We start from the raw sequence: 22631 nt of genomic DNA, 5'->3' as shown, positions 1-22631 counted from the left end.
TGATTGGACCAGTGATTTGCCCAAATCACTGCCCCGATCACAATGACAGCAGAAAATACAGCAGAGCGGGAAATTATTCAGGAAACCAAATTTTGAGTTTTCAGAAGTCCAAACCCAACTCAATCACTACCAAAACAATTCCAAGAGCCACGAAAGAGTCTCTCACTTGAGGAATTCCAGTTGCAATTAAATTCAACATCAAAAGAGGAATCACAAGCCAAATTAAAAAGGGATTTCAAAACCCTAGAAGGATGGAATTCTTCAGCTATAAAAGAGCAACCTCCAAACCAGCAAGGGGCATCTTCTAATCAGCTACTCAGCATCTTCTCCTCTCGCCAGAAACTCTGCAGTTTTTTTCTTTCTCCTTTCTTTTCATCTTTTGTGTATTTTAGTCACCATGAGTGGCTAAATTCATTCTTTTCTAGTTGAAGTTGAGAATATTCAGATTTGTGATGAATTGGGAGGTTTAATACTCCATTGTTGAACTCTTGTTTGTTTCAATATTTTTGCAATCTGATCTTTTCCTTAATTATTACTTTGCTTTTAGAATCAATAAGGGCCCATTGCTTTTAAATTGTTTAAGTGATAAATTGTTTGAATGATTTAGGTTCGTAATTGCTTAAATTGTTTGAACATAAATATAATCAGTTGCATAACCTAGCCTTGACCACGCGGTTGGCAAGGATAGAATTGGATTTCTCTAAGTCTTAATGCGATCAACGGTTGATCGATGCTAAATGCCCCAAGGATGTTCCTTGGCAACTTGTTGATCAGTGTTTGATTAGCAAACGTTTCCTAATCAAACTAGAACTAAGGAGGAATTTGGATTGTGAGAAGCGTCTTCCACAACCAAAACTAATTTATTGAAATCAAATAGGAGTCTTTAATAATCAATGATCAATTCTGAACAAACTGAATTAGGCTCACACTTCAGCTAGAATCTCTTTACCATTGATATTCTCACTTATTTAAATTATTGTTTTCTTTTGCTTTTAGATTTTAACTCATCAAAACAAACCCCCCTCTTTTACTAATTTGTTATTACTTGCCTTAGTCATTATTAGGAAGATACTTGGTGTCAATTCTCTGTGGTTCGACCCTATTGCCACTATCTACAAGTTTATTGTTGATTGTTTAATAGGTTTATTTTTTACGGCTTCGACAACCGCTTATCACTAAGCTATAATAGCTTATTCCTTTCCCCTAACACCAAGTTTGCAGGATCAGAGTTAGCATGGAAATTCAGTAGTTTCTTTGGGTATAGTCACTTGTGTAATAATTAGTATAGTGCTTTGCCAGGTTATTCTTTTCTGATCTCCTTGTCTATGATCTCTTAGCATGTAAAAGTTTTAAATTTTATGATATATTTAAATCAAATTGTGGTATGTAATGTTAACTACACTAAAGCATTTGACAAAGGTTCTAATATAGGTTTATATTTACAATTATAGATATATGCACATACCGAGTTTTGTTCATGTTATGGTAATATTTATGTTTTAGAAATCATGTTGGAATTATATCAAACGTATCAGGATGTATAATAGGTTTGTTATGGGCTTAGGTGACCTTAAGTCGATATGAACCCTACAATGATCAGATTATCATATCACTACAGAGTAGTATCAGAGCCCTAGATTTATAAGGTCGGACCTAGAATGTTGGGCTCATAGATTTTAGAGGTGCAAGTACAAGTAAGAGAAATACATGTCCACTAGAGATAGAATGTAGAGTCCTATCTTAATATATGTATACTTATGTGTAATTCCATGAACATGTACATGCACATTAATGATATAGTATATTGTAGGTTCATGTGTATCCACATTAACCATATAATGCTAATATTTTGATGTTTAATATTGTTTTTCAAAAGACGGGATATGTGGATCACGTCAATCTAGTGCCCCACCTAAAAATGAGATGGATGCCCTTCTTTCTACTGCTCCATCAAGAGCACGAACAAGCAAAAGTAATGGAGGAGAAGCATCAAGGGACCCAAAAAGGTCTTTTGATGTAAGTAGAAGAAGGACGAATCTGGGTAGGATGTCTGGAAATGATAGGGAATCAGTGGGAGAAGAACAGAGGAGAGACGAAAGTTTGGAAATGAGTTTTAAAAGAGAGGGTGTGGGAGAGTCTGAAGAAGGAATAGGAGACGCTCAGGCCTCAAGATTAGCTTATCCACCTTAATACTAGTTTTACCCATAAGGACCCAAGTATCCAATGGGAAGTTCATCAGATTACTCTAGCTACCATCTTTATCCCTCACACATGCCTTATCCTCCATACTACCTACCATATACACCCTATGTACTCACTTCCACCATATTACCAGAATCCAATAAACCCTAACTCAGAGACTGTAGCACCACTACTACGTCCTCCCTCAGTAGAACCAGTAGCTCCTGAAACCCAACCACCTAGACCTAACTGATCAGCAGGGAGCAAGGTAAAGATGATAGATTACCCGAAGTTGGATGCTCCTAAGTATAAGGAGGGAGATGACCCATTTAAGTATATTAAAGCAGTAAAAATGATAGCTGATAAGTTGGGCTCTAATGATAGTAGATCCATTCAGATAGCAATGTTCACTCTGAAGTGCAAGAAGGCCAAGGAGTGGTTCAAGAACTATATGGAACCAAAATTGGACAGTTTGTCCTAGGAACTTGCACATGAGTTTGCAGTATGGGTTTTTCTAGATAGTTTAAGGGAGTTGAAGAAAAGTTTGAGCAGCTAAGATAGACCAAAAATTTGAGAGTAGATGAGTACACAGATAAGTCTCTAGAATTGCTAAGTATGTGGGTCAAGCTTATGACACAAAGTAGAAGAAAGCTAGGATTCACTGATCTTAGCAATAGAGTGAAAGAGTTTCTACACTATTATGCATGCAGTTAGAAAGATGGAAGCTAGTACCATTATTAGGGACAGTGAAACAGTAGGTGGCATAATTGTCATGTTCCAAGGCCTCGGGTAGAAGGAAGTTTGATCTCTCTTCTCTAATGTAGCTACCACAGGAAACAAAAGGTGGAGTAAGTCCACTAAAAGACCAAGAAGAACAAGTTCTAGAATAGGTTTGAAATCTGGTCTAGAATGGGTAGTGGTTCAAGTTCTAGTTCAGATAGCTCAGAATGTATTAGATGTGGGAAGCCATACAAAGAACCTTATCGATTTAGGACTATAGCTTGTTATAAATGTGGATAGGAGGGACACATGCCACGTGAGTTTGCTAATGCAGTCAGGATGGCACGGTCCTAACAGACAACTCTGGTAGTATGGCTCAACCAGCAATTTTAGCTATATCTCAAGGCAGAGGGCGAGGTAGAGGAAGAGGGACAACCTCTTCTTCAATAGGTTCCCAAAGAGAAGGTCCTCCAGCATCAGCACAAATCTTCACTATGACACAACATGAGGCTAACGGATCAAATGCAATGGTGTCAGGTAAACTCACTATTGGGTGTTCTAATGTGTATGCTCTTATGGACTCTGGTGCCTCTCATTCCTTTGTCTCTTCAAAGGCCGTAGACAGATTGAGTTTGATAGCTTCTAGGCTTGAGTGTTCTCTTTGGGTCAGTGAGCCCAAATGTGATCCATCTTTGATAGAGATATTTTATCGGTTCAGCCTAGTCATAATTGAGGACAGGTGCCTTCCAGCCGACCTTGTAGTTCTTGAGTTGATTGATTTTGACATTATTCTAGGGATGAATTGGCTCTCTACTCATGGTGCTACCTTGATTGCAAACACAAGGTAGTTAAGTTCAAAAGACATGATGGATCAGAGGTTGTCCTTCGAGGGGACAAGTCAGGTATGCTTAGGGGTTTGATATCTGCTTTACAGGCTCATAGATTTCTTAGGAAGTGTTGTCAAGGGTTTATTGCTCATGTCAGAGAGTTTGATGGTCAGGTCAGGAACCAGCTTCAATGCTCGTGGTTAGAGAGTTTATAGATGTTTTTCTAAATGATCTACTAGGTTTACCACTATAGGGAAATATAGTTTAAATTTGAAGTATTGCCAGGTACCAAACCCATCTCTATTTCTTCCTACAGGATGGCACCTACAGAGTTGAAAGAGTAGTTACAAGAGTTGGTAGATAAAGGCTTAATCGGACTTAATACCTCACCTTGGGATGCTCCAATGTTGTTTGTGAAAAAGAAGAATAGATTCCTGAGACTTTGTATTGACTATAGGTAGCTGAATAAAATCACTATTAAGAATAAGTATCCTTTACCCAGGATTAATGATCTGTTTGACCAGTTACCAGGAGCCGGTTGTTTCGCCAATATATATTTGAGATCTAGTATCATCAATTGAGAATAAGAGAAGATAATGTGCCTAAGACAGCTTTTAAGACTAGATATGAGCATATACGAGTTCCTTGATAGGCAAAGATGTACTTAAAAAAGTTTTTCGCATTAACATTGGTGATGGTAGGGACACTGTGATATAGAGCGATCCATAGGTTCCTACATTGGAGGGATTCAGAGTAATAAGATCATCACACTATCCTTTAGGTATTAACTTTGTTGTTTGTCTCATAGATCATCAAAATCTGAATTGGAAGAGTAATCCGGTTTACCATATCTTTGATGAGAGAGAGGCAAGGGCTATCAAAAGAATCCCTATTACTCCAATAAGGAACGGAGATACTTGGTTAAGGCACTTTGAAAGATGAGGACAATTTTCAGTGAGATGTGCATATAAAATGCTTGTTAAAAGGGACAACCTTAATTAGTCCACTCATGCTCAAACTTCAGTACAGATCCAAAATTTTATGGGGAGCCTATGGAATCTCATAGTTCAACCTAAGATCAAAACGTTTTGTTAAAAAGCTCTATACAATGGTATCCCTGTTAAAGAAAACTTAAGGGAAAGAGGCATTACTATTAAAGAAAACTTAAAAGGCATTCCCAATAACCCTATATGTCTTGTTTGTGAGACATAAGAGAAATCTTTGGAGCATATCTTATTTTGGCATACACATGTAAGCCTAACCTGGTTTGCAAGGCCTTGCTCTTACACACTGTAATACCCGGCTCGAGTCCGGCATCGGCATTCCTGTCGTCCGGTGGAATCTCGGGTGTCGGAACCCTCGAGAAGGGTAATGCATATGTTTTTCAAGGTATTTTCACGTGTTTTCATGTTTTGAAGTGTTAAAAGACTTGAGTTTTGAAAGAAAAGCAACAAGGGAGAAATGCAAAGGTTCGGCCGCCGAAGGTCACTTTCGGCCGCCGAACATTGCATGGTTGCGGCTTCACGTTCGGCTGCCGAAGGTGGTCTGGCCAGCCACCTATAAAAGGGCCAAGGGTCGGTGGAAGGAGGTTATTTCTCCTCCACTTGCAGCCAGAGGTGAGTTTCAGCCTCTCCTACGTTGACTTTCATGTTTTCCATGATTTTCATCAAAGCTTTCAAGAGTTTTAAGAGTTTTGGTGACTTATGAAGGTTTTGAGCAAAAGAAGCAAGTTTTGAAGCTTGGAGCTTTGGAAGAGCTTTTCTTCATATCTCCACGTTAGGATCCTTCATCCTCAAGTTGTGTAAGAGGTAAGTGAAGATCCTGAGCTTCTTTGATGATTTTGAAAGGTTTTATGAAGTTTGTATGGGTAGTATGCATGTTTAGGTTTAGGTGAGGTTTTTGGTGATTTGTGATGTTCCAGCATGTTTAAGTGTTATGTGCTATGTTTGTTTGGGGTTTAGGATAGTTTTAGACCCCTTTGTGCATATCTATGTGTATATGCTAGTTGGGAGTAGTTGATATGCATGTTGGTAGGTTTTTGGGCAAAGTTTGCATGAAACAGAGCAGGGTTCTGCCCTTCGGGCAAAACCAGGTTCGGCCGCCGAACCCCTTGTGGAGGCAGTTCGGCTGCCAAAGGTTGCCCCCGAAAGCTAGGCTTTCGGTTTAGAAAGGGACTTTCGGCCGCCGAAAGAGGGAGTTCGGCCGCCGAAAGGGTGTGAGTTTCGTCTCTGGACGAGACCTTCGGCCGCCGAAGGTGCCGCCGAACATGCATAAGTTTCGTCTCTGGAGAGGGGTTTCGGCCGCCAAACCTGCCGCCGAAAGTGCCCTGTCCAGCTTTCTTTTGCATGTTGTATGTGATGGTTTGAGGTTTGTTTAGAGGGGTTTTGGGGAGTTTCGTAGAGATGTTCTTGAGTGAGTTTAGTCCCTCATTTGAGTCCACCTGTGTAGGTACGGACCAGAGGAATCAGGGAGGTCAGCAGTGAGTCCAGTGTCAGAACCTGCAGAGTCAGTGCAGAGATAACCAGGTGAGTGGAATTTAACTTAATGGTTTAATATGAGAACTGACTATTTTATCATGCTTCATGCATCATGACTATGTTCTAGGGTGAGTGCATTAGTGTACACAAAGATGATGCATTGCATTTATCCTTGTACTTGGCACTGCTCCTTGTACATTGCTTCTGTGAGACGGCACGGACTTCGTGAGGATTCATTAGCCCTCAGAGGAAAGACCTGGAACAGCCCTACGGGGACCAGGCACATATACAAAGACCTGGAACAGCCCTACGGGGACCAGGCACATGGTACTCCGGTACCCCAGATGAGATAGAGGGAGTTTTGATCCGTCCGGCCGAGGTGATGTGATTATGTGTTGCATTCCATGAGAGCATGTTTTATCACCTGTTATTTGCCTATTCTACTCACTGGGCTATCGTAGCTCATCCCTCTCCCCTAACTCCAGTTGTGCAGGTTCAGAGGTCAGAGAGAACTCAGCAGGGTACAGGAAGAGTACAGAGTATTGTAATAGCTAGTGTGGACATGTAAATGTATAGAGACGGTATATGTACAGTGTATAGAATAGTGCTTGACTTATAAGACTTGTAATCCCTTTGTGGAGTCACATGATCAGTTTATGTATGTTTCTTTATTGTTGTATGTTTATGAGCAAAACCAGGCTTAACATTCTGAGATTGATCCGCCTAGAGCCATGAGGAGCTCTAGTAGGGATTGGTAGAGCACAGAGAGAGTGCATGCACAGGTTAAGCCTTGGAATAAAGAAAAGTTTTATGTTGTTACAGAAAATGTATGATCATGTATGGGATTTCACAGGTATACAGACAGGATAGCAGGCTTACTACGGGTCCCGGCGACCTTAAGTCGATCTGGATCCTAGTGCCGGTGGCAGTTCGGTTTCCGGGCTGTTACAGATTGGTATCAGAGCCCTAGGTTCACATGGTCGGACCTATAGAGAGAGAGTTGGGCTCATAGAGAGGTTTAGCAGGTCAAGCACCATAGGAAAAACATGTCCACGAGGATAGGATGTTCTGCTGATGTGCAATGCCATGAGTTATGCATGTGCATGTTTTTGATGTGTTGCTTATGTATTATGTGATTTGTTGTTTTCCAGAGAGTGAAGATGCGAGGAACTCGTCGATCCGCGAGATTGACTGGAGTCCCACCTGTAAGTGAGGGTACAGCTGCTCGTCCACCTGCCTTGCCAAGGGTAAGATCTCACAGGTCAAGCAGGGAAGGAACGTCACGAGATCCTAGAAGGTCTTCTGACGAGAGCAGGAGAGGAGTAAGCAGAGGGGGAAGGTCAGTAGAAGAAAGAGGTGTGATGGAAGAAGATCAGAGTAGAGATGCAAGCATGGGTGTAGGAAGGTCAGAAGAAGGTATGGGGGAGTCCCAGGGAGGCGTTCAGGCCTCGGGGTTTGGCTATCCACCCTTTCCACAGGGCCCAGAGTATCCGATGGGAGGCACGTCGGATTACTCCAGTTTTGCCCCATATCCACCCTACATGCCCTATATGCCCTATCCTTCCTTTTATCCACCATATCACATGTATCCACCCCCACCTGTTCATCCAAGTCCAGTACAGCCTGAAGTGAGGGAACCAGTTCCTCCACCACCACCTCCTGAACCAGTAGCCCCTGTTGTGGAAGCACAGCAACCCAGTTCTTCAGGGGGAAGTAAGGTGAAGATGACCGAGTACTTAAAGTTGGATGCTCCTAAATTTAATACAGGAGATGATCCCTTTGAGTATCTCAGTGCAGTCAGAATGATAACAAGTGAGTTGGGAGCAGACGATGGTAGAGCCATTGAGATGGCAGGGTTCACGTTAAAGTGTAAGAAAGCTAGAGAATGGTTCAAGAACTATGTGGACCCGAGACTTGAGAGTATAACATGGGAAGAGTTCGCCAACGAATTTGCTGGATGGGCTTTTCCTGACAGTTCCAGGGAACTAAAAGTTGTGGAGTTTGAGCAGTTGCGACAGACGGAGGAGATGAGCGTTGATGAATATACAGATAAGTTCCTGGAATTGTTGCCATATGTCGGTCAGGCATATGATACAGATCAGAAGAAGGCAAAGAGATATGCCACAAGGCTTCATCCCAGGTATTTCTCTTTGATTCTTCATGCGGAGAAGGAAAGTTTCCACTCTATTGTGGATGCTGCTAGAAAGATGGAGGCCAGTGCCCTAAGTCAAGGTGTAGTTAAGGCACAGTCTTCTGGTGTTAAACCAGGTTCCTCCTCACAGAGTACAGCAAGTGCAAGTAAGAAGAGATGGGAGAAATTCAGAGGAAAGAGAGGTAAGTTCTGGAACAGGCTTAAGTCGGGTCTGGGAATGAGTAGTGGCTCCAGTTCTGGCGCAGATTTTCCAGTGTGCAAGAGGTGTGGCAAACAGCATAGAGGAGCTTGTCAGTTGGGATCCACAGCCTGCTATAGATGTGGGCAGGAGGGACATTATGCACGGGAATGTCCTCAGGCGACTTTGGTTGCACCATCCCAGCAGATGAGTACGGGCAGTGTAGTACAGCCAGTAGCTTCAGCCATACCACCAAGCAGTGGCAGAGGAAGAGGAAGAGGAGCAGCCTCTTCATCAGGGATGGGTTCCCGAGGTGCAGGTCCGTCAGCCCCAGCACGGATTTTCACCCTGACTCAGCAGGAGGCAGACACGTCGAACACGGTGGTGTCAGGTAATCTCATCATTGGGTGTTCAGAGGTGTATGCTTTAATGGACCCCGGTGCTTCTCACTCTTTCATTTCTTCTAGAGCTGCAGAGAGGTTGGGTTTGATAGTGTCTGAGTTAGAGTGTCCTCTCTGGGTCAGTGGACCCAAATGTGATCCATCTTTGGCAGAGTCAGTCTGTCGGTTCAGTCCAGTGTGCATAGAGGATAGATACCTTCCAGCTGACCTGGTGGTTCTAGAGTTGACAGATTTTGATGTCATTCTAGGGATGGATTGGTTATCTACGTATGATGCTACCCTGAACTGTAGAGACAAGGTAGTCAGTGTCAGAGACCAGGATGGGTCAGAGTGTGTCTTCAGAGGAGACAGGAGAGGGACACCTAGGGGTTTGATATCAGCCCTCCAGGCTCGTAGAATGTTAAGGAAGGGGTGTCAGGGGTTCCTAGCTTATGTGAGAGAGCTAGACAGTCAGGTTAGGGAACCATCCTCAGTACCAGTTGTTAGAGACTTCCCAGATTTGTTTCCTGAAGAGCTTCCAGGACTACCACCGGATAGGGAAATAGAGTTCGAGATTGAGTTGATGCCCAATGCCAGACCGATCTCTATTCCTCCCTACAGGATGGCACCAGCAGAGTTGCGAGAGTTAAAAGAGCAGTTACAGGATTTGGTAGCTAAGGGTTTCATCCGCCCGAGTACCTCACCCTGGGGTGCTCCAGTATTATTTGTCAGAAAGAAGGATGGACCTCTTCGACTTTGTGTCGACTACAGACAGTTGAACAAAGTCACTATCAAAAACAAGTATCCTTTACCCAGGATCGATGATCTTTTCGACCAGCTGGCAGGAGCAGGTTGTTTTTCTAAAATAGATCTGAGATCCGGATACCACCAGTTGAAGATCAGGGAAGGAGATGTATCCAAGACTGCTTTCAGAACCAGATATGGGCATTATGAGTTCCTTGTGATGCCGTTCGGGTTGACTAACGCCCCTGCAGCATTCATGGATCTCATGAACAGGGTTTTCAGGGAGTACTTGGATCGTTTTGTGATCGTCTTTATTGATGATATCTTGGTGTACTCCAGGAATGCCGAGGACCATGCCCAGCATCTGCGGATAGTGCTGCAAACCTTGAGAGAGCATGGCTTGTATGCCAAGTTCTCCAAGTGTGAGTTCTGGTTAAGGAGCATTTCCTTTTTGGGACATGTTGTATCAGAGGACGGTATAGCAGTAGATCCCAAAAAGGTAGAGGCAGTAGCCAACTGGCCTACACCCACTACAGTGACAGAAATCAAGAGTTTTCTGGGTTTGGCAGGCTACTATCGGAGGTTTGTTCAGGACTTCTCGAAGATAGCTGCTCCTATGACCAGACTGACCAGAAAGAATCAAAAGTTTGTGTGGTCAGAGGAATGTGAGGAAAGTTTTGCAGAGTTGAAGAGACGGTTAACTTCAGCACCGGTGTTAGCGCTGCCGATCAGTGATGAAGATTTCACAGTGTTCTGTGATGCATCCCGAGTGGGATTAGGTTGTGTGTTGATGCAGAATGACCGAGTGATAGCTTATGCTTCTAGACAGCTGAAGAAGCACGAGCGGAATTACCCGACACACGATCTGGAGATGGCAGCTGTTATCTTTGCACTTAAGATGTGGAGGCATTACCTCTATGGGGTAAAATGTGAGATCTATACGGATCATAAGAGCCTGCAGCACATCTTAAGTCAGAGAGAGTTAAACTTGAGGCAGAGACGGTGGGTAGAATTGCTCAGTGATTACGATTGCAAGATCCAGTATCATCCGGGCAAGGCTAATGTTGTAGCTGATGCCTTAAGCCGAAAGTCACTTGGCAGTTTATCCCACATTGCAGTAGAGAGAAGACCGGTGGTGAAGGATTTCTACAAGCTCGTGGAAGACGGGTTACAGTTGCAGTTATCTGGTACAGGTGTTTTGCTTGCACAGATGAGAGTGACACCAGTGTTTCTAGAGCAAGTGGCTCTGAAACAGCACGAAGACCCCGAGTTAGTGAAGATTGCCAGGACTGTTCAGTCGGGCAACAGTGCAGAGTTCAGATTTGACGGTGAGGGGATTCTTCGGCATGGTAAGAGGTTATGTGTACCAGATGATAGCAGTTTGAAGGCAGACATTATGAGGGAAGCTCATAATGCGAGGTATAGCATTCACCCGGGAGCCACCAAGATGTATCAAGATCTGAGAAGGGTGTATTGGTGGCCAGCAATGAAGAGAGAAGTGGCACAGTTCGTGTCAGCCTGCGAGACATGTCAAAGGGTGAAGCTAGAGCACCAGAAGCCGGCTGGAATACTTAACCCACTGCCGATTCCAGAATGGAAATGAGAGAACATAGCTATGGATTTTGTAGTGGGGTTACCGGCGACGTCTAACAGACTAGACTCCATATGGGTGATTGTGGATAGACTCACGAAATCTGCTCACTTCATTCCAGTCAGGAGTAACTACTCTGTGGACAAATTGGCGCAGGTGTATGGAGACGAGATAGTAAGGTTGCATGGAGTTCCAGTGTCGATAGTATCAGATCGAGGACCTCAGTTCACCTCCAGGTTTTGGCGGAGTCTGCAAACGGAAATGGGCACAAGGTTGGATTTCAGCACTGCTTTCCATCCACAGACAGACGGTCAGTCTGAGAGAACCATCCAGACCATTGAAGATATGCTGAGAATGTGTGTTAGACTTTGGCGGTTCTTGGAGGCAGCATCTACCTCTGGTGGAGTTTGCCTACAACAACAGCCATCATGCTAGCATAGGGATGGCTCCTTATGAAGCTTTGTATGGGAGGAAGTGCCGAACACCTGTTTGCTGGGAAGAAGTAGGAGAGAAAACTCTTGCAGGGCCAGAGTTAGTTGAGATAACCAGCAAGTTAGTGCCTATCATCAGAGAGCGGATCAGAACAGCTGTAAGCAGACAGAAAAGCTATGCAGACATCCGTAGGAAGCAGATAGAGTTCCAGGAGGGGGATATGGTATTGCTAAAGGTGTCTCCGATGAAGGGAGTGGTTCGGTTTGGAAAGAAGGGTAAACTGGCCCCACGGTACATTGGTCCCTTTGAGATCTTGCAGAAGATCGGGCCTGTATCGTATAAGCTAGATTTACCGGCTTCTATGGAACGAATTCACCCGGTATTCCATGTTTCTATGTTGAGAAAGTTTGTGTCAGATCCAGAAAAGGTTCTGAGTGAACCTGAGGTGGAAATCTTAAGTGATCTCACCTATATAGAGCAGCCAGTACGGATCCTTGACACCCAGATCAGAAAGCTGAGAAACAAGGAGATACCAATGGTGAAAGTTTTGTGGAACCACCACAACCTAGAAGAGTGCACGTGGGAGACTCGGGAGTCCATGCTCCAGCAATACCCATATCTGTTTTAAGGTTAGTTTTCCCCTTTTCTCTGTGTTTATGTTGTGTTAGGGACATTCGGGGACGAATGTTCTTAAGGGGGGGAGAATGTAATACCCGGCTCGAGTCCGGCATCGGCATTCCTGTCGTCCGGTGGAATCTCGGGTGTCGGAACCCTCGAGAAGGGTAATGCATATGTTTTTCAAGGTATTTTCACGTGTTTTCATGTTTTGAAGTGTTAAAAGACTTGAGTTTTGAAAGAAAAGCAACAAGGGAGAAATGCAAAGGTTCGGCCGCCGAAGGTCACTTTCGGCCGCCGAACATTGCATGGTTGCGGCTTCACGTTCGGCTGCCGAAGGTGGTCTGGCCAGCCACCTATAAAAGGGCCAAGGGTCGGTGGAAGGAGGTTATTTCTCCTCCACTTGCAGCCAGAGGTGAGTTTCAGCCTCTCCTACGTTGACTTTCATGTTTTCCATGATTTTCATCAAAGCTTTCAAGAGTTTTAAGAGTTTTGGTGACTTATGAAGGTTTTGAGCAAAAGAAGCAAGTTTTGAAGCTTGGAGCTTTGGAAGAGCTTTTCTTCATATCTCCATGTTAGGATCCTTCATCCTCAAGTTGTGTAAGAGGTAAGTGAAGATCCTGAGCTTCTTTGATGATTTTGAAAGGTTTTATGAAGTTTGTATGGGTAGTATGCATGTTTAGGTTTAGGTGAGGTTTTTGGTGATTTGTGATGTTCCAGCATGTTTAAGTGTTATGTGCTATGTTTGTTTGGGGTTTAGGATAGTTTTAGACCCCTTTGTGCATATCTATGTGTATATGCTAGTTGGGAGTAGTTGATATGCATGTTGGTAGGTTTTTGGGCAAAGTTTGCATGAAACAGAGCAGGGTTCTGCTCTTCGGGCAAAACCAGGTTCGGCCGCCGAACCCCTTGTGGAGGCAGTTCGGCTGCCAAAGGTTGCCCCCGAAAGCTAGGCTTTCGGTTTAGAAAGGGACTTTCGGCCGCCGAAAGAGGGAGTTCGGCCGCCGAAAGGGTGTGAGTTTCGTCTCTGGACGAGACCTTCGGCCGCCGAAGGTGCCGCCGAACATGCATAAGTTTCGTCTCTGGAGAGGGGTTTCGGCCGCCGAACCTGCCGCCGAAAGTGCCCTGTCCAGCTTTCTTTTGCATGTTGTATGTGATGGTTTGAGGTTTGTTTAAAGGGGTTTTGGGGAGTTTCGTAGAGATGTTCTTGAGTGAGTTTAGTCCCTCATTTGAGTCCACCTGTGTAGGTACGGACCAGAGGAATCAGGGAGGTCAGCAGTGAGTCCAGTGTCAGAACCTGCAGAGTCAGTGCAGAGATAACCAGGTGAGTGGAATTTAACTGGTTTAATATGAGAACTGACTATTTTATCATGCTTCATGCATCATGACTATGTTCTAGGGTGAGTGCATTAGTGTACACAAAGATGATGCATTGCATTTATCCTTGTACTTGGCACTGCTCCTTGTACATTGCTTCTGTGAGACGGCACGGACTTCGTGAGGATTCATTAGCCCTCAGAGGAAAGACCTGGAACAGCCCTACGGGGACCAGGCACATATACAAAGACCTGGAACAGCCCTACGGGGACCAGGCACATGGTACTCCGGTACCCCAGATGAGATAGAGGGAGTTTTGATCCGTCCGGCCGAGGTGATGTGATTATGTGTTGCATTCCATGAGAGCATGTTTTATCACCTGTTATTTGCCTATTCTACTCACTGGGCTATCGTAGCTCATCCCTCTCCCCTAACTCCAGTTGTGCAGGTTCAGAGGTCAGAGAGAACTCAGCAGGGTACAGGAAGAGTACAGAGTATTGTAATAGCTAGTGTGGACATGTAAATGTATAGAGACGGTATATGTACAGTGTATAGAATAGTGCTTGACTTATAAGACTTGTAATCCCTTTGTGGAGTCACATGATCAGTTTATGTATGTTTCTTTATTGTTGTATGTTTATGAGCAAAACCAGGCTTAACATTCTGAGATTGATCCGCCTAGAGCCATGAGGAGCTCTAGTAGGGATTGGTAGAGCACATAGAGAGTGCATGCACAGGTTAAGCCTTGGAATAAAGAAAAGTTTTATGTTGTTACAGAAAATGTATGATCATGTATGGGATTTCACAGGTATACAGACAGGATAGCAGGCTTACTACGGGTCCCGGCGACCTTAAGTCGATCTGGATCCTAGTGCCGGTGGCAGTTCGGTTTCCGGGCTGTTACACACACTGAATCCAAACAATTTTATTTCATTTGCTCAATGGCAATGCAAGGTTTCAAAATATTTTAACATCGACTTAAATTAATCGGAAACAATAGCAATCAGTTGTTGGTTATTTGGAAAGAGAAATAAAACAACTTTTTGAGAATCAGAAACTTTATCCAAATGATGCCATAAATGCCATACATAAACTCATTGTAGAAACAAAAGTTCTGGAAGAACCGCAAGCTGTCCAAGAGAGGACCTCTCAACAAAATGAGCAAAAAAAGTGGGGAAAACCTTAACCAGGTCTTTTGAAATACAACAATGATGTTGCTTGGCTTGAGAATAACTCCAAAGCTGCTGCATGTGTTATTGTACACAACAATATGGAACTTTAATTGATGGAGTCACGAAAACTGTTTCAGTTTCCTTTCCTCTATCAAAAGCTTTAGCAGTCCTAGAAGCCCTAAAATTAACAAAAGACATGGAAGTTGCACTGCTGGTTGTGGATTATGATTCGATGGTACTCCTGCAATCTATATTGGACAATCAATCTTGTACTTGAATGATAGCAGCGACAATCAAAGCTATTTTACCAATAAATACCAACTTTGAGAATGTTTCTTTTTCTAAGATCAGTAGACAAGCGAATTGTGTTGCTTATTGTCTAGCAAAATTAGTCATTAAGAATTTGGTACCATGTAACTAGTTGACAGTTATTCCAAAGACATTATACTTTAATGTAATGATGCAGTGCAGATAAAAAAAAAAACCATTGATTTTATTTTTTAAAGATAATTTCATCGTCTCCCTCTTTTCTAGATGTGGTGTAAACAAACCGAGTCTAACGGAATTTTGAATAGTTCAATTTTGATTCGTTAAAATTTTTTCAAGATCAAATTCAACTCGAATTTTACTTATTTCGAACTCAAGTTGAATATTAATAAACTAAAGTTTAGTTCATTTAGCAAATGAGATTAGATGAGTCGAGTATTTGTCGAGATTAATTTCGAATAGTTCACGAATAATTCAATTTATTTGAAACTATAATGAGTTTTAGTTTAAAATTAATACGTTTAAAGCGAAATAATTTTAGTTAAATAAATATATGTATAAGTTAGCTCGTAAATTTATAAAAAATGATATTTTAAATCTTAACGATCCAAATATCTATGAGATTTAAAAATATAATTAAATTATAAAAAAAATTTTAAAAATTTAAATTTAGCCATAGAAGTTTATATAGAATTTGAGTTTAACATTAATCTCAACTTACTTAACAAAATTATTTACGAGTATACTCATGAGCTAAACGAAGCTCATGAATCAAACTCACGAGTTTTAACGAGTCAAATACTATAAAACTCAAATATGACTTACTTACTAACGAGTCTAAAAATTAAGCATTTAGTAATCAAGCTAAGTCTAATTAAATTTTTATCAAGTTAAATGTCAAATAAATAAAACACATGGTGATTTAATTTAAAAATTTTTTTTTACAAAATAATTTAGTTAAGTCGAGAAAGTCAGTAAGGGATTTTCCAATGAATTCATCTCCCCGTACGGGTTAATCCAAGAGCTTCTTTTATATGTGAAATTGCTGAAATTCTTAGCATAAGCCAAAACAGAATACGACTTTTACATCATCTACCGGCTTAATATTTGCAGTAAAAATGCCAAGGATAGGCGAAACGGATATATATATATATATATTTCATTATCCTCTGTGAGATACCAGCATGATAACCAATTTCCATAATCAATTTGCTTGGGGCCAAATCCACCCATGCTGAAGATTTTTGCCGAGTTCTTCCTTGTAGTAGTACTTTTCCCCAATCACCATTCTGGAATTTTGTTTTTTGGTTCAAGGGATTCTATCAATTTTTATTTTCATCTTCCCTAATTGAAATGAACATTCCCATATGTTCTTTTTTTTTTTTTCTGTATATTCCTAGCTTCATTCCTACACCAAACAGACACTTGTGTGCAGAATCTCTAAACTGCTACTATCTCTTTAACCAACTCTTCCATCATCAGTCTCTCAATTTCTCTACCAACTATATGAATATCATCTCTCAAATCCAGCCATGTCGAATCTGATACCAGCGCCTTCTCTGCCACATTGTTATTAGCAGTCTTCTCCTGGTTTGCCAGCAATTTGAGGATGCTATTCCCAAGTCCATGTTTAATCCACCTGGGAATTGTTGTAGTTCCAGGCCTTAACCAACGGAGTGGATGAGCAAAGTGTTGGCTAATCACAACGAGAGCTGAGTTTACGCGATCAAATAGCAGCTTCCTTTCAGACCTTGGCCAAGAAATGAGATTGCAATGCTTCTTCTCCAGTTCTTCAAATACCAGGAGATTCACTGGGCATTCAGAAGAGTGCCATGATGCCATGAAAGTTTCAGGGTCAGCATCGTTAATACCAGATTCCGATAGAATATCAACTACATAGGAAGATTCCCTGCTTTCTTCAACTATTACATTCTCCACTGAAAATCCAATAGAGCCTTCCTCAACATCTTCATCACTTGAGATGAGCATGGATCCCTCTGCATATGCCTCTGACTCCAGCTTGAGTAGCTGAAGCTGCATCCGAAGTCCTGTGGGATAAACAAAAAATAATTGAGAGCATGGATGAGTAAATTTTCACATCCAGCCATTCAATGTTCCATTTCCAGTAACTGCATTCTAAAGGAAAATTTTACGGCTACAAGTCTAGATGCAAAAATGCATTTATCAAAATTCCCAGAAAGCTAGCAGCAGATTTTAGAAAAGGGTAGATCAGGATAAGAAGCTTTCCAGATACCTTGTAGGTCAGCACTGAGACTCTCAAAGCATTCGGAACTTGAAGATAGATCATCTGGGAATGGAGTTTCGAGAACTGAAACAGGGCTTGGTTGATCAGCCTGCTTAGAGCTTGCTGGAGATTCCAGCTCTGCTACAGAGTGCTTCTCAGGGGCTGACCCTTCATCAGGTGGCTTATTTAATGGTTCCTGAAATACCAAGAAACATCTGAGATTAAACCATCCCAAACAAAAAATTCTATGCATCTCCAAAATCATCTAACTACTCGTGTAGGGTATTTATGACATTCAGTAATGACAACATCCTCATTAATTCTACCTCAGATTTTTAAATTATTCCAATAGGAAACCGATTACAAGAAGATATATTTCAAAAGAAATTCTGGAAATTACCAAAATATTATACAGAACTTTGGGTATTTGAAGACCTAGCAAAGAATATATATATATGGTTGGTACTGCATTTGATAAGCAATAACAGGGCTCAATGCAAAATCTTGCTTCAGATAATAGAAAAAAAAAATTAAGATTGCAATCTTGGATAGCAAGTAAAAAAGAAAAGAAACATGAGGCTATTGAATGCCCCAAGAATCTATATTTAAAAATCTACAATGATGAAGAAAAATCCGGATAGAAATTTTCAGTAAATAAAACTGTTGAAAATATTAAGCAAGTGGTTGCCAGTTAAACAGCACATGCATTAGACGACACAAGTAAAATTATGGGTGCTTATCACAATATGCTAACAAGAAAAAGGATATTCCAGAAAAGATAAAAATAAACCAAAGTTGGAACCTCTGGGTCACTAATAGAAGAATTAATTTTACCACATAAGCTGGTAATTCTGAGTCAGTAGATTTAGCAGGCGTTGCCACATTCTCAATTGCTACATCTGCCATATTCTCAACTGCTACATCTGCCACGTTCTCAGTAACTAAACTAATATTTGTGACAATGGAAGCTGGTGTCTCAGAAACCACAAGATATGGTTTAAATGGATCATCATTACTACTCTGTATTTGCTTATGGCTCAAATTAATTTCTGGTGAACTGTCGCTATGATTCCTACAAGTATGCTCAGAGAAATGATATTTCCTAATACGAGATCTTGAATTTCTAGAAGATGAGCCTTCCCTCTGATTGCAGTTCCCCTTTACGGCCTTGATTCTTTCCTGCGGCATTGATTCTTTTGGTGGTAGATGCCTATCATTGAAAAGAGTTTCACGGTGCATAGTCGGACTACCAAAAGCAGTACACGAGGCAGGAAGAGATCTTGATCTAGAAAGATTTCTAATGCATCCATCTTTCCAGCCGTCCCTACTGCTAATACCCAAAGGTTCAACACATCCTGCCGGTTCATCATGGCCATCAAAATTGTCACTAAATCCTTTTCCAACAATCATGGCATCCACATTAGCTGGTCTTTCTTCCCTATCAGGCAATGCAAGCATCTCACCTAACGTGCAGCCCCTACTAATCACACCCATATCAACTGACCTATGACTATGAGTCATCTTCCACCTCTCGGAGAGTCTCTTCTTGGCCTCCCTGCTCACAGATGATTCAGCAGAGCGGGATGATGAAGACCTGAATCGATTGCTCCAACCAATAGAATCTCTAGAAATCACTGTCATCACGTCTGATTCATTTGCTGATTCATTGTCAGACATGTTTGGTGAACTCTCATCCCCAGCATATCCTCTATATCCAGAGGTTGAGATCCTTGTGGAACCACTTCCAAGACTATTTCTCATTTTCCTGGTGATCTCCTTCGCAATTTCCCTAGATTCTCTAGACTTGTATCTCGGTTGTGCCACATGATCAGGAAACCTTTTATTTGCACATAACTCTGCCTCCCTACTCTTGATACTAGGAAGCTCAGTATACCTCTTGCAATCTGAAAGAAAATCATGAGAAGAATGAGGTGATGAAACAGTCCTGGTAGCATTCTTCACTTTTCCATAGTTTGGTTTCAGTACAACGATCTGTGTTGGAGGAACAGAAGGTCCATCTTTCCCTTCTAATTGAATTTTCAATGGCTTGAGTGGATCATCAGCAGCTTGTTTATGGTAAGAATGGATCAGAGGATCATTATGACGCTGTTTATGATTCTTCAATTGCATTTCTTTATCTATTTTGCAGCCCAGGACACTGCCTTCATACTCTCGAGCGTGTAATGACCTCGTAGTTGATATGCGACAACAATGGGACTGAGGAAGAGCAGCTTGCAGATCATTCAGATGTTTTGTGAACAATGAATCTGGCTGCTCGAGAAATTTCAGCAGAACATCTTTGTTGGAGTTTAAATGATTAATTGCATCATGAAATTCCTTTAAATTGTAAAGTTTTTCATCACTAGAAAGATGTGTGACATCCATGAATGTCTGCTTAATGAATGCCATCTCAGCTTCAGTAATCTTTGAATCTGCAGTCCCCTGCAATGAGCAACTACTACTACCCATTTTTGAGGTGTCTAAAACTTCAAATACATCTTTGAATTCCTGCTCCTCCTTTGAACTCTTTCGAGATGATCTACAGCTACTCAATGTGCTACTTCTTTGGGATTTTCCTGTTGGTGGCATCCTCTGTAAATAGTTCTCTGATGACCTTTTATGTTGTTTGTGAGACTGCTGCTGAGGTGGCAGTCCATCAAAGCCCATCAATCGGGCAATAACACTGGGAGACCTTTTCTTTGATTCAGTTTCTCTTGACATCTCTTCAGCTAATAACTTCTTTATTGGGGTTCCAGCTGCTTGTTTGGAAGGTCTCCGCCCCAATTCACACGTGAACTACGAAAGCCAAATGATTTTAATGAAAACTGTGAGTGTCAATAAGTCAATAAACAATTAAACAGATTAAAACAAAAAGAAAGGAGATACAGAAAATCACAATTCACGTAGGTTAGAAGGATTGCTATTTGATCGATTTTGTGCAGTGAAAGAAAGAATTTGTAACTTATAATCAATGAACGAAAACAAGTAACTTAGCGCACCGAATCTTTGCCTGTCGTATCAATATTTTCAGAATTCAAATCAGATGTCAGTTGTGAAAAGGTTCTCTGTTTTTGAACCAGCACGTTTCCTGGAAATAAATCCCTAACACAGCATTAGAATGCTTGATTCAAGTTGAAGTAAATGTCATAAGATCTGCATTAAAATCCTTTTAGAATGAAGAAAGAAAGCTACCTAATTCAGTCCACCAGAAAACAAATCCCTCACAAATATCGAACGCGAACCACCCCAAAACCAAACCCCCCACCCTCCCCCACCCCCCCAAAAAAAAAAAAGAAAAAGGGAAAAAAGAAAAGAAAAAAAAAACCTCTTGCTTACGAAGCCAAACAAAAATAAATGATGAATTTTTCATCAATCTTATGAGCAATATAAGCATCGAGATAATTGTATAAAGAGAAAATGTAGAAATTTATGTGAGTTCAAATCAACAGAGAACCTCAAATGTCAAAACTTCACAAGGAGCCTGAAAGACTTTCTTTTCTTTCTTTTAGCGAAACACGAGAAAGATGTTCATATATCCTCAAAAGTTTCGACACGGAAAATGGAGGAGCATGCTACAGACGAAAGAGAACGGCGATCAAGGATCGCTATTAACCTTTTATAGCACCAGATATTGCAATAATGATTTGAAGAAAAATAAAAATTAAAGGATGCAAACAAAATCATGCCAATACCACTAAAGAAAAAGTCACAAAGCAATTCAAAAACCTACTTTAACTAAAGCAGAAGCAAAGCCAAAACTTCTGTTTGTTGACCTCTACAGAGCATAATCAATAAAAACGGAAAAGAACTTTAAAAAAATAAAAATAAAAAGACGAGAAAAATCCTACTCTCGGTAGCAAAGAAAATCAGGACCGAAAAAATGAAGCAGTATACTGTATTGTATAATTTTTGCTATCCCAGACCAAAAATCGCAGATAGTTTCAGTTAATTAGCCTAGATCCCTTGAAACTTAAAAAACCCCCGAGGACTCAAGAATTCACTCCCGCTACAGAGCAACCGAATTGAGATGCTAAGAAAATGTATAAGAAAACAAAGATTTTAAAGTAAATGTTTTGAAATCTGAATCGAGTCACAGTATCTACTACAGTCTACAGTCAATATCCAGCAAATTGTAAACTATTGAAGAAAAAAAATTGAAAACATTCTTTTCTCACATTCGTACATTTTCTAGGCAGCCAAACAAGGAAAATTACAAATGATTTACAAAACAAAAAAAAAAAAACAAAAGCAAAAACAAAACACACGCACAAATTGCATTACCTTCTCTGACTCTACTGCTGGAGCCGCAATTATCAGTGCAGGCAGCAATATCCAGCAAATTTTAAATTTACTGAGAAAAAAAAAACTGAAAACGTTTTTTTCTTCAAGATTCCTACATTTTCTAGACCAAACAAGGAAAATCATAAGTGATGTTTAAAAAAAAATAATAATAACACACGCACACAAAGCGAATACCTTCTCTGAATCTACGGCTGGAGCTGCAATCATTAGTGCAGGCAGCAATATCGGGCTCCCTTAGCCAAAATGTGTCCATTTTCGCTCATTAAAAATGAGTGTCGGAATTATTTAAAAAGCAAAAAAAAGATCGCGTAATCTGGAAGAAATCTAAATCGGAAATCCCGGGAAGAAGCAGGAGAGAAATATAGAGGAAGGATCCGAGAAAATCATGTGCCTAAAACCCTCCAAAATTTCTCCTTATTTAAAAAATAATAATAGTAATTACAGAGAGCACACACTTGCTTCCTCACTCAGATTCTGTCTCCAGATCTTAGTCTGCAGATTGAGAGGGAAACTTTCTAGAGCGAGAGAGGGAAAACGATGGAACGAGTGAACGATGGGAGAGAGAGAGAGAGAGAGAGAGAGAGAGAGAGAGAGAGAGGTCAGTTAGAATCGTAAATGGCAAAGGCCAAAGAGAGAAAGAGAGCTTAGTTTTTGAACATTCAAAAAACGCTGCACTGACACGAACTGACCGTCTGCGCGGGCAAGTGGTATTCTGGTTTTTTTAATGCTCTTTTTTTTTCCCCAAAAGTAATCAGGTAATTGGAACGGCGAGGCGCATGCGACCGTGACTTCACTTACACGTGTTTCATTTAAAAATAGCCACGTCGACCCATTCTTTTCTGATAATGCGTGAATTACGTTTATGTCCCTAACAAGGCATTTATCTTCCTATTTTTAAAATCCAACAATTATTTTAAACAGGTTAAAGTAAAAGTATATTATCTAATTTTCTTTTAATTATCTTTTAGGTGACTAAAATATTTCATCATTTAATTTTATTATAATTAATCTTATATTTTTAAATTTCTTAA

The 22631-nt window shown here is 41.1% G+C and overlaps 1 protein-coding gene across 6 annotated transcripts; it reads right to left on the bottom strand.

The window, feature by feature from the left end:
- Positions 1-16051: 16051 nt before the first annotated feature.
- Positions 16052-22271, bottom strand: LOC110621666. Of its 6 annotated transcripts, XM_021765939.2 has the most exons (6): positions 21775-21917; positions 21580-21700; positions 20298-20386; positions 18133-20094; positions 17308-17494; positions 16052-17101 (listed from the first exon to the last, which is right to left on the bottom strand). In XM_021765939.2, the coding sequence occupies exons 4-6, from the start codon at positions 20017-20019 to the stop codon at positions 16494-16496; spliced, it is 2682 nt and encodes an 893-aa protein (XP_021621631.1). In that variant the 5' UTR covers positions 20020-20094; positions 20298-20386; positions 21580-21700; positions 21775-21917; the 3' UTR covers positions 16052-16493. The 6 variants fall into 6 exon arrangements, with proteins under 6 accessions (XP_021621631.1, XP_021621629.1, XP_021621633.1 ...); XM_021765937.2 differs by lacking the exon at positions 21580-21700 and having other exon boundaries at positions 21775-22271; XM_021765941.2 differs by lacking the exon at positions 20298-20386.
- Between the last annotated feature and the right edge of the window lie 360 nt (positions 22272-22631).

Source organism: Manihot esculenta, chromosome 8 (genome assembly GCF_001659605.2).
Source record: "Manihot esculenta cultivar AM560-2 chromosome 8, M.esculenta_v8, whole genome shotgun sequence".
Lineage (NCBI taxonomy): Eukaryota > Viridiplantae > Streptophyta > Magnoliopsida > Malpighiales > Euphorbiaceae > Manihot > Manihot esculenta.
Note: the sequence above shows the minus strand (reverse complement) of the source record. Positions and strands in the feature narration are given on the sequence as shown.

What these genes read in the sequence shown, in the direction of transcription:
- LOC110621666 (XM_021765937.2), bottom strand. Translation starts at nt 21,853, where the DNA reads ATGGACACATTTTGGCTAAGGGAGCCCGATATTGCTGCCTGCACTAAT. An exon ending in ATACGACAGGCAAAGATTCG is followed by an intron (nt 20,095 to 20,297) that starts GTGCGCTAAGTT and finishes TGGCTTTCGTAG; the next exon opens with TTCACGTGTGAATTGGGGCG. An exon ending in TCTCAGTGCTGACCTACAAG is followed by an intron (nt 17,102 to 17,307) that starts GTATCTGGAAAG and finishes TTTATCCCACAG; the next exon opens with GACTTCGGATGCAGCTTCAG.